The sequence below is a fragment of the Magallana gigas genome, chromosome 2 (genome assembly GCF_963853765.1).
Source record: "Magallana gigas chromosome 2, xbMagGiga1.1, whole genome shotgun sequence".
NCBI classification, from domain to species: Eukaryota; Metazoa; Mollusca; class Bivalvia; order Ostreida; family Ostreidae; genus Magallana; species Magallana gigas.
This window is the reverse complement of record NC_088854.1, coordinates 54,412,333-54,424,424: the sequence shown is the minus strand read 5'-3', so window position 1 is coordinate 54,424,424 and position 12,092 is coordinate 54,412,333. Positions and strand designations below refer to the sequence as shown.

Below are 12,092 nucleotides of genomic sequence, written 5' to 3'. Positions count from 1 at the left end.
CCCTGGAATAATTTTAAAAATCTGCATCTAGTCTAACTAGGTACAGATTTGCATTTTGATCGTGCTTATTTTCTTTTGATAAGCCTAACTAGCCACAAAATAAACCCAGATTCAAAATTTGATAAAGAGCAACCTGTATATGGGTGCATGTGAACAGTGCTAGATACATATAGTTCAAATGGGAGGTATAGTGTACTTGGATTACAAATACAAATTTCTATATTATAGCACAAATACAAAATTGAACTTCAACTGATCGGCCTCAGGATCATGCAGCATTTTAAAAACCCAAGTCAAAATTTCAATCATACGTAGTGAACATTTATCAAGTTACCCTTGAAACTTGTGACTATGGAAGAACTATCGAATCATATTTTAATAGCATTGCAACTGCAAATGTTTTCAGTCACAAGAGTTTACAAAGAGGTATAGCACACTTAATATACAATTTTGCCAAAAATAGAGCACTTTTGCAAACATCAGACATTTTCAATATTATACAATATTTAGTTAAAATATATTCAAAGGAATACAAATTGCACAATCGCCATGCGCTAAGAGTCTTTATTATCTTACAAATCTCATCAAAATACTCCGATATTGTCGGGAATTTATAGGAAAATAGTTTGTACGTGATAAAAAATGGTATATTCGACTAATTGAACCACTTTAAACCATAGAAATCTTATTAGATTTATGTTTTACAGATATTGTTGTACACGATCACATTGAATTAATTTTGGTTTAACATGGTATTTGTACTGAAAATTAGAAAAATAATTCAATTGGTGACTTTCTAATACATTGGGCATACAGCTATATATATTTAAAAGACATCAATTGAAAGTGTTATATGCATGGTCTAGAGGTAATGCGGAGGATTTTTTATTTTGTGGTCGCTAGATCAATTCCGCGATGTAGTACCGGTAACTATTTTTTCACTTAATTGAAGCATGGTAAGAATAGTATAAATTACATGTTTCTAATCGGCTGGATTTTTTTAAAAATTATTTTGTTAAATTCAGCCTGAGTATGAGCACATCCAATATAAACATCTCTCGATAACACTATCATGTATTCTATATACAACTGTACACTTGATTCATTGCGTATTGATGGAAGTTATCAATGTTCTGAATACCAACTGACATTATGCACAGACCTCGATACAAGGTTTCCGAAACTTATGACAAATCAGTTGTTACAGACACTGTTGTTAGTCGCATTAGTTTTTAGCTCACCTGAGCTGAAAGCTCAAGTGAGCTATTCTGATCACATTTTGTCTGTCGTCCGTCTGTCCGTCCGTAAACTTTTCACATTTTCAACATCTTCTCAAGAACTTCAATTTCAACCAAACTTGGCACAAATCATCCTTAGGCAAAGGGGATTCAAAGTTGTGAAAATTAAGGACCACACCCGTTTTCAAGGGGAGATAATTAGAAATTAATGAAAAATTTCGAGAAATTTTAAAAAATCTTCTCAAGAACCAGAGAGCCAGGAAAGCTGAAACTTGTGTGGAAGCATCCTCAGGTAGTGTAGATTCAAAGTTGTGAAATTCATGACCCCCCGGGGGTAGGGTGGGGCCACAATGGGGGGTTGAAGTTTTACATAGGAATATATAGAGTAAATCTTTAAAAATCTTCTTCTCGGAAACTAATCAGCCAGGAAAGCTGAAACTTGTGTGGAAGCATCCTCAGGCAGTGTAGATTCAAATTTGTGAAAATCATGATCCCTGGGGGTAGGGTGGGGCACAATGGGGGGTCGAAGTTTTACATAGGAATATATAGAGTAAATATTTAAAAATCTTCTTCTCAGAAACTAATCAGCCAGGAAAGCTGAAACTTATGTGGAAGTATCCTCAGGTAGTGTAGATTCAAAGTTGTGAAAATCATGATCCCTGGGGTAGGGTGAGGCCACATGGGGGGGGGGGGGGGGGGGTAAAATCTTCTTCTCAGAAACTAATCAGCAAGATGATTCTTTATAATTGTTAAGACTTTGGCTCCAGGACAATTCTTCGGTCTCACAAGAAGGTTCAGAGTTTGATGAAGCTAAATATCCCATATATAAACAATTGTAAAGGATCATACTCAACATTTGATATGACTATAAAATTGAAGCAGGCAGCTATTTTTTCATTAGAATCTTTTTGTATTACTGTAGTGAGTTATTGCCCTTGATTTATTGATTCTTGATTATTTTAATTAATGCATCCACTGTTAACCAATTATTGTGATGATTATTTATGAATTATTTTAGGCCGGCACATATATAGGGACAGTGTCTATAGCATTATGATGAGCGACTGTTTGGGGTTAAATTTGAACAGGTACTAATAGATTGAGTGTGTGGACATCCCTGCTCTATCTAATCTTCGATACAGAGTGTGCGGTCATTCCTGCCCTGTATCGCATTAATACAAGTGTGCAGTCATACCTGCTTGTATTGGTGGTGGTTGCGGCGGTGGTGCTTTGTATGGTCATCCCTGCTGGTGTTCAGGCCTTTCTAGCACAAGTGTGTGGCACTCCCTGCTTGCGTTAGGTTGAGCTGTTGGCGCAAGTGTGCGGTCATCCCTGCTTGCGTTAACGTTGGAACCTGTTGAGTAGCGTAGGTGTGCAGTCATCCCTCCCTGCGTAACATTGAGTCCCTATATATGTGCAGGAGCGGTGATTAAAGTCTGCTCTTGTAAATATTGGCAGCAATCAGGGCTATCCGAGTTCCAAGGGGGAAAAATGGATTTTATTTATACAGGATCTACATATATTATTGTACATTGTCCAGATTGTTTGTATTATGACTCCATTAAGCTGACTTTATCATACCTATTGCTCCTCAGGTGAGCGATGTGGCCCATGGGCCTCTTGTTTCAATTTAATATGATTTTCCTTTTCATTAATACAAATACACTTGCAAATCATCCATTAAGAGGCATACCAGCTGTATATATAAAATTATTATGGTTTCATGATCAGAAAAATTGAGGTTTGCTAAATACCTGGATGCTGCAGGCACCTTAGAAACAAGATTGATGTGCAGTTTTTGCACGGTGGACTAGAAAAATTAAAGACTTATTAAATTTCCAACCAGTTAACGGTATAGATGGTATTTGTCAATAAGAGATACATGTATTGGTATTCTTTTTCCACCTCTGATTATGATAATGGAAAGGCTGTCATTACAACTGATCATCTGCTGAGTCTTTGGATACAAAAAAAAATCATCTCTCGGCGAATATTGGAATTGTGTGTGGACTCTTTGGAGGGATAATGGAATTTGTGGGGGTCTCAATTCCTAGATTTGTAACAAGACATGGTTACAGCATTATACATTAATTATTTGGTTACTGCCAATTCAGTTTATACTTGTGGTGCTTTCAATGATAACACAAATATCTAAAATTGAAGTGTTGAAAGCTGACAGAAATTCATTCATATATTAAAGTATTTGGTTGCCATATAAAGTAAAAATTGGTTCTTTGGATTGAGAATTACATATTGAATGGACTTTAAATACATTCACTTTGAACAAAAGAATCCACACTCAATAGAAAAAGGAAATTGACAGGAATTGACAAAATTATGTGTTTAACTTGTACATATATGGTTGCCATACTTTGTGTGCATCTCAAACACATGCAGGTCCTACTAAGTGCAAGATGTTTTCTCCATATTGTAGACCCTAGCACTCTATCCAAAATTGTTAATAGATGATAATGATTCTAGTAAGCAACAATTGGTTTCTCCGAGTGAGCATCCTGTTTTCTGATAGTCAAGTCTCAAACAATTAACTGCATAATTTATTTTGCACAACAGTACAACATGAGAGTATTCTGTAACGAGGATTTTTGAAATGTGGAAGCTTAGATTTTGGTCTGTTGTGTTTGATTTAATATTTTTTACCTCAAATATGTTTCTATAAACCTCTGCTTCTTGTGTTATGTGATTGGGTGAATGAAAAAGCTGAATGCATCGGAGCATGGATAGTGCTTTTGTTCTTCTATAACAAGTGTGTAGCAATTAGTGTAACAACAGAAACTGAGAAATTTTATGGCGGTAGTTGAAGTTGAAAGGGATATGATGCAAATTGAGGAGTTTATGACAGCTTTATTCAGTAATGATTTTGGACAATATTTTGACATCATGAAACTTGATCGTAATATGGCCAGTAGTCTCTTGCATGGCTTGTACCTGTTAGGTAAAACATGTTTTAAAATTGTGTTTTCGAAGTGACTCCATTATTTCAGTATGGCTTGCCACAAAAAAAGCTGTTCTTCAAATGAAACATCAACTCTGTTAAGGGGGACAAAAGGTCAAAAGACTAGGAATATGGAGACTGGGTCATATATTTTCTACAACTGTTGTTGCATTTCACCTGCAAATGGAATAAATCCCCAGAAGACTGGCATATTTCTAGCACCATATCAATATTCAAATACCTGTATTATAATTTCAGGCTCACCAGAGAAAAAGACCAAAGGAAAGAAAAACCAAAAATTCAAAACTCCTGAAAAGGGACATGGAATGAAGGTATAAGATAATGAAACAATACAGATTATTCATGCATGAAGTTGCAAAATGTTTGTTTGCTTATACAAAAAGTAAACTGAAAAAGAGCAGATTTTTTTTTGTATATAAAAAGACAATGGAATGTGCTGTTTTTGGACATTACATGTTTTTGTGGGAATCCTTTAATGATAAGTTTGTTCATAATATCACTTGATTTTCTTCCCTTGGCCCTAACTATCTTGAACTTTCACTGAGATAGTGCTTTGTCTGTCAAAAACTTTTCGTTACAAGTACCACTATAAAATACTTCAAATGATATTAACAATTTACAGGGAGCTCCAGGGAGTCCTGCCATGTCCCCACCCATGAGAATTCATATTGGAGGTAGCAATACAGTGATGGTGTCACCCCAGCCACAGTTGCAAGCCCCTCCACCTTTGGTTCACAATGCCTCACATTACTCCAGTCAGCCAATGATGCCCTCTGCACCCCTCACCTCACAACCACCCCCACTCCTGCACAGCACACAGACGACGGGGACACCCCTACCCAGTATCAACAATCTACCAACACCCGTCATTCATCCCAACGCAGCAGCTATGGGTAAGTACCACTGATGGAATTAGGACAATACAAGTACCTGTACTTTGTGATAAGAAAGACATCTGACCCTGCCATCACCAAACTTTTAGCTAGTTCAAATGTGTCCTAATTGCAATTTCAAATTCTTTAAAAAAATGCATTGTTTGAGGTTAATACTTAGACTTATGACCGAGTATTGAAGGAAAGTTGGTGATGATGAGGCCTGATATGATCCTATTGTCTTGAAAGTGTCAATTCTGATATGATATTATTGTGTTAGAAGTGTCCAAGTCTTAATTTTATTTTTAGAAGTTTCTCTGTCTGATAAGAACTTATTGTCTTAGCAGTGCTCGAGACTGATATGAAATAATTGTTTTAGAAGTATGCATGTCTGAAATGATCTTATTGTTTTAGAAGTGTCTGCTGTGAGGCCAATGACTCATTCGCTTCCACAACAACCTAGTCGACCTGTTGCCATGGCAACAGCAAAACCAGTTGTAAAATCTACCAGTAAGTATATGTCTTCATTATGCGTAAATAAGAACAATAAGGATTTTTATTGTAAAAATTTTCAGCAGATTTGTATGTTTCAGTTCCAGCTGTTAATCCCCCTGTTATGGGCAACAAGCCTGCAGTTATGGCAGTGTCCCCACCAATATCTAATAACTCACCTCCAGAGCAGAAATATTATCCAGACGCCAGACCAATATCACCACCAATGGGAATGTCCTTGCCAACCAATCCCGTCATGGATCGATCAAAAGACCTAGGAGCACCCAAGTTCTTCATCAGTGATGATGATTCAAGCAATAGTCCCAAATCAAGTCCATCAAAATCTGTGCCACCAGCACCCCCAGGGGCTACTGTCTGTGAGTGATGCACCTCACCATAACACACCAATCAACTCCTTGCTTTTTCCAAATAATGCACCTGTTTGGTTTTTTAACATAAATCACAAAAACATTTAACATTTTAATGAAGAGCTTTAAAAGACTTAATTTTATTTTTTGGATCTCATGAGGAGAATAAGATATTCATAGGTAAAGATTTTATTGTAATTTTTGTTTGTTGCACAGCTGCCACAGGTGTGGGTGTATCGTTTGGCGTTGGAGGACCAAGTCAGATGGGTCAGCATAACATGAATGATGTGGGCAGAAAACCAGAACTTAGCAAAAGCTTGGCTCAGCAAGTAAAGAAGGTAAATTGCTCACACATCGATGTGCCAGAAAATGTATTTAGAACCAGTCTTCTTCTATCAATGTGTAAAGGTGCATATTAAAGAAGTGCATATTCTTTGCTATCTGATTATTCATACTTTGTTCCCAGAACTCAAACGGGAGAGAAGTCGTTGATGAAATGGATTGAACTATCCATTACAAAATCGATTTGTAGTTTTATCACAAATACACTGGAAAAGTAAACATTGAAGTTTATGAACGGGGAGAAACCGACAAGTGTACTTCATATGTTAAACTTATTTGGTTTTTTTTTTTTTTTTTTTTTTTTTACAGCAGGACGGTTTAAGGATGAAAAATGCTGCCTCATGGAATAGTCTTGCTGCTGGAGGATCATCTAGCTCTGTAAAGAAGACCAATGCTATGCAGACATTTGAGCTTTACCGAAAGCAGGCAAAAGAAAAAGAGGAAAGGGTAAGTGAAGGTTTAGTAGACACCAGTGCTTATTCAAAATTGTAGCAGCTTGCCTAGCCTTTAGTTTGAGATAATGAAATACTCAACTAAAGACTTATTATCCTTACATAATTTGTTAATTTTAAGCAAAAATGTATGTGTAAAAATTCATTATAACTTATAGAATTAACAAAATATCACTAAATAAAATTAGTTTCAAGTTTGTTTTAAAGTGGTAATGTTTGTTTCAAAGTGGAAAATAAGGTAGCCATCCTGAATTTAATGCTTAGCATTATAAATTACGAATATCTACGTAGTGGCTAGGCTAGCTTGCTATACAACAGTGTAGCTGCTACGTAGCCATCCATACAATCTTGAAGTTAAAATGCACACCAGATTTATTTTTGTATTCAACCTCAATTTTTGCAATGGAAGCTTATTTTTTTTTCTGTTATTTTAAGGAAAAAGCAATTAAAATGCAAGAAGAACAAAGAAAGATGTACAAAGAAAATATGGAAAGAGAAAGACAGAGAGAGGAGAGGGAGAAATTGAGGTATACAGCACGACTTGGTGGAAGTATTTTATGGAACTAACTGTAGAAAGCAGGAATTAAAAAGGAAAAATAAGGAAATTTGGGGTTTTCCTTGCTTAGTTTTGGGTCTGTCTACTGGACCCATTCCCAATCCCAAAATTGCCGATATTTTCCCAAATCCAGATCCATTTTTCCCAATAAAGTGTCAATATTTTTAAATATCATAACATGTATTATGCTGGTATATAAAATGCAACTTAAACAGCTTTTTTCTTCATATTTGTTTATTACTAGGCATAAGTAATAGACCAACTAGGGGCGAGTTCATTGACACATTTCGCTTTCGTAACTTTGCCAGAATTTCCTCATCCTGTGCATTAATTTCAACCAATGTTATTTGCTTTTATAGTGATGATTTTTAAAATTGGTAAATTATAATTAGTTAATAATAGTGCCAATAAAATGCTAAAACTATCATAAAATCATAAATCTGCAGTTATTTACAAAATTCAACAGTTTCTCTGTATAATGTTTGTAATTGGGTCAAAGGGTAGGACTAATACCCCCAAATGCAAATATCATTGCCATATTGCTAAGAATTATTTTATTGCATGTTTGTCAATTGTCTTACATAATTAAGAAACATTTCATCTATAAAAGGTAAAAATGCATGAATTTAATTAACTTTTACAAATTGGAAAACTAAGAAATTTGGAGGAAAACGTATTTTCTTATAATCTTTGAAAGTAAGTGTGTGTTTGCTTCTGTTTTTTTCAGTAACACTTGATATTTAAAAATGAAGTTTAAAATCTGTATATATCATTGTTACATCATTAAATAAATTAAGTCTTCCAAACTTCTCTCTAATTTCTGTGGGGAAAAAGTAATAAAGTAGAAAATTCTGCCATAGGTTGGTCCTCAAATAAAACTAGTACGTTTTCGTATTTGAACAGTTTACGCATCAATTTTCCCAATTCAACAGACCCTGGGCCCAGTTTAAAAACAGTAGAAAAACCCCTGAAATTAAAAGAACTATATTTATTAAGATCAAATATCTGCTACAATACTAACCAATTTTTAAATGCTATCATATCAAAAAAACAAAAATAAAATTTGATTTTTAAAGTTTTCTTTTCATTTTCACATTATAGAGAAAAAGAAGAGGAGGAAGCTTTAGACATGGCTAGAAGATCTCAACAAGAACAAGAAAGAAGACAGCAGATAGAAGCCGAGAAATTAGCTGCTGCAAAGGAGAGAGAAAGGAAAAAGGAGCAGGAACGCCGAAAACGGGAAGCGGTAGGTTCACTCTCTTATAATGATGAAATAACAAAAAGTTTAAGAAATATTTTGATATAGAGCAATGGAAGCTGTTTTTCAAAATATTTACCATAAAGTTGTAATTTGCTAGTTGATTGAAACTAAATTATTTATCATAAAGACTAGTTTACATGCAGTGTCAGCATTAAACATTTTTATGCAGCAGTTTGATATTTTTAAATACAGATTATATAACATAAGCAGTGTATTCAAGTAAATTAGTTGAAATGATCGGCTATTGACAACTGATCTAAAACTTGTGATATCTAATTATTTCAGATGGCACACAAAATTGATATGAATGCTCAAAGTGAAATGATGGCTGCCTTTGAGGAGACAATGTGAAGAACAAAGTATGGAGACAGAAGGACAACACCAAACACACATACTACTGTATATATCATCCTCAGAATCCTGTTGTGCAATGAGAAACTGTGTCATGTATTCATTTACATCAGAGGCCATTGTGCATGTATAGTGGTTGTAGTTGACTTGAAATGCAGATATTTTATATTTTTGCATGTTATAATTTAGTAAATTAATATAAGACAACTGAGCCTCCAGTATTGGTTGTATATATATCCCAAAGTTTCCAATGCTGTGCTGGTTCATAGAGATGTACTTCAATGTAATATGATTAGATTATTTATTTCACATCAGTTATTGATGTGGTCATTGTTGTTCAACAACACATTGGATTGCTTATCTGCAGCAAGTATTCATTTCTCATCTTCAAAGCATTTCACTTTGTACCTTTCAATTCAATATCATCACAAATCAATGTATATTTTCTTCAGTAAGCATAATACTTCATCTGCAATTTCTTCATTACTGAATACTGAGTGAATTGCAATTTTTCATAACGCCAGTTTTTTTAAAGTAAGAGTTGTGTGTGCAATGTACACAGGCTCCTTATACCATCTTAATATCTGTTGTGCTTTTGAAGTGAGAGGGTGCTATGTATTATATTCTATAGTTTTACTAGCAAGTTTTTTTGTGTTCAGAGATTTGTGTTTATATATAGGTATGTAAGTGGGAAATCACTGAATGTAATGAAAATAATGCCCGAACATGTTCCAGTGATTAAAAAAAAAAACCCAGATAATTAGCTTTCTATGTATCCTTCTTTTTCCTTTTTATTTTAAAGCATCAATATCAATTTTGTAAGGAAACTTTTTTAAGGTCTTCCGTTTCCAACGGAAGACCTTATAGTGATTGTAATGTTTTTTATTATTTTTTTTTTTCCTTTTTTTTGTCCACAAGATTTCTCAGAGATGGCTGGACAGATTTTTGTGAAATTTTCTGGAATGAAAGATAATAACAATATCTCTAGGCGTTTTTTTCATTTTGTCAAAAATCATTTCCGGTCGTCCATTTCCTGTCCCGCGTTGAAAAAGCTTGTCACCTCGAGATCTCAGAATCGATAAAGACTTGAGCATCCAAACTTGGTAGGACGATAGACCTATAGTTGTAGATGTGTTTAAACTATTTTGTTTTGTTCGTCGTAACTTCCGGTCGTCACCGGAAGCACCTCAAAAATAATAACTTTTACGCATTAAATTCCTTTTCCATAGAATAAATATATAAGTATAAATCTATACTTAGGTTGTGCATGCGATGTTATATTAACAAAAAAATTCTACTTCCGGTGAGATATCTCAAGTATCTCAGGTAGCTTTTTTTAAATACATTTTGTACCCACGAGATCTCGGAAACTATTAATGATCAAGCCAAAAAACTTTTATGGATGATAGACATTTGATTGAAGATGTGTTTAACCGGTTTCATTTTTTCTTCCGTCACTTCCGGTCCACACAGGAAGAGTTCAAACAAATCAAGCTGTTTATCAGTTTAACTGTTTTTCATTGATATTTGTTGTTAGCTCAATGAACAATTATGTACAAAAGGCAAGTATACAAGAAATATTTAATACAATTTACATTGAGCACTTCCGGTCGTCCGTTTCCTGTCCCGAGACCAAAAACCTTGTTTAAACGAGATCTCAAAAACGGTAACGACCTAAACGATCAAACTTAGTGGGATGATAGACCAATGTATGTAGATGTGTTCACACTATTTTGTTTTGCTCGGCGTAACTTCCGGTCGTCACCGGAAGCACATAAAATATAACTACTTTTACGCATTTAATTCCTTTTTCATAAAATAAATATATAAGTATAAATTTTATGCATAAGTTATCTATCCGATGTTATATCAACAACACAATTCTACTTCCGGTGAGAGATCTCAAATATCTCAGGTAGCTTTTTTGAAACACATTTTGTACAAACGAGATCTCAGAAACTAAATGTGATCAAAGCACAAAACTTTCAATGGATGATAGGCATTTAATTGAAGATGTGTTTAACTGGTTTCATTTTGTTTTTCGTCGCTTCCGGTCCACACAGAAAGAGTTCAAACAAATCGAGCTGTTAATCAAATTAACATCATTCTTCTGATATTTGTAGTGTGTTCGATGAACAATAAAGTACAAAGGACAAGTATACAAAAATTTTTTAATACAATTTACATTGAGCACTTCCGTTTGTCCGTTTCCTGTCCCGAGACAAAAAACCTTATTTCGATGAGATCTCAGAAACGGTATTGACTTGAACAATCAAACTTTGTGGGATAATATACCTATGTATGTACATGTGTTTACACAATTTTGTTTTGTTCGGCGTAACTTCCAGTCGTCATTGGAAGCACATCAAAACATTTTTTTTTCTTAATTTATATATAAGACATGAACGAATATAACAGTATACAATCTTAGTTATTACATATATATAATGTTAAATTAGCAAATAAATTTTACTTCCGTTGAGATATCTCAAATATCTCTATGTAGCTTTTCGTTCTCCAAATGTGATGACCGCGAGACTTTTGTCACTGTAAGTGATTGAGACACGAAGCTTTCATGAATGATAGACATTTAATTGAAAATGTGTTTTACGGGTTTTATTTTGTCAACTGTCACTTCCGGTTCCCACCGTAAGGGTTCAAACAAATCAAGTTTTTAACAAGTTTAACTAACCTTCCTGTGTGTTTTATCTAGCCTCATAAACAGTGATGCACGCTAAGCAAATGTACGAGAAATACGAGCCTTTTTTTAACAACTTCCGTTTTTCCGTTTCCGGTCCCGAGACAGAAAACATTGTTTCAAAGAGATCTCAAATTTGGTAGAGATGCGAACAACCAAACTTTGACGAAAGATTGACTTATGATAGTAAAAATGGTTAACATGTTTTGTTTAGTTCGTCGCTACTTCCGGTCGTCACAGAAAGTACTTCAAAAATTGATTTCTTTTTTATTCCGGTTGTTTTACATAGAAGTAACGTCTGGATATATCATTCACAATAATTATCACATCCACTATTTTTTCTATGTGAGATAAGCAATGTCTTACAGTTAAATTGATATATGTATATCAAAACGGAAGACCTTTTTGTTGCTTTTGCAACAAGAGTCTAGTTTTTTTTACTTACTGGTAATATAAACCCATAATAAATGCTTTGAAATAGGTACATG

General features: G+C 34.4%; 1 protein-coding gene across 9 annotated transcripts in view; it reads left to right on the top strand.

Annotated features, from left to right (window-relative positions):
* Positions 1–9,726, top strand: part of LOC105335564 (bromodomain-containing protein 3) — an 18,851-nt gene extending 9,125 nt beyond the window's left edge. For 6 of the 9 annotated variants that reach the window (XM_034445598.2, XM_034445597.2, XM_034445593.2 and 3 more), the window contains exons 16-24: positions 4,450–4,523; positions 4,835–5,105; positions 5,499–5,594; positions 5,663–5,953; positions 6,161–6,282; positions 6,596–6,733; positions 7,174–7,265; positions 8,396–8,540; positions 8,841–9,726. In XM_034445598.2, the coding sequence (XP_034301489.2) occupies positions 4,450–4,523; positions 4,835–5,105; positions 5,499–5,594; positions 5,663–5,953; positions 6,161–6,282; positions 6,596–6,733; positions 7,174–7,265; positions 8,396–8,540; positions 8,841–8,906 (1,295 nt within the window). In that variant the 3' untranslated portion in view covers positions 8,907–9,726. The remainder of the gene's footprint in view (positions 1–4,449; positions 4,524–4,834; positions 5,106–5,498; positions 5,595–5,662; positions 5,954–6,160; positions 6,283–6,595; positions 6,734–7,173; positions 7,266–8,395; positions 8,541–8,840) is intronic. The other 3 variants (XM_034445596.2, XM_011439550.4, XM_011439519.4) reach the window with 3 other exon arrangements.
* The last annotated feature ends 2,366 nt before the right edge of the window (positions 9,727–12,092 follow it).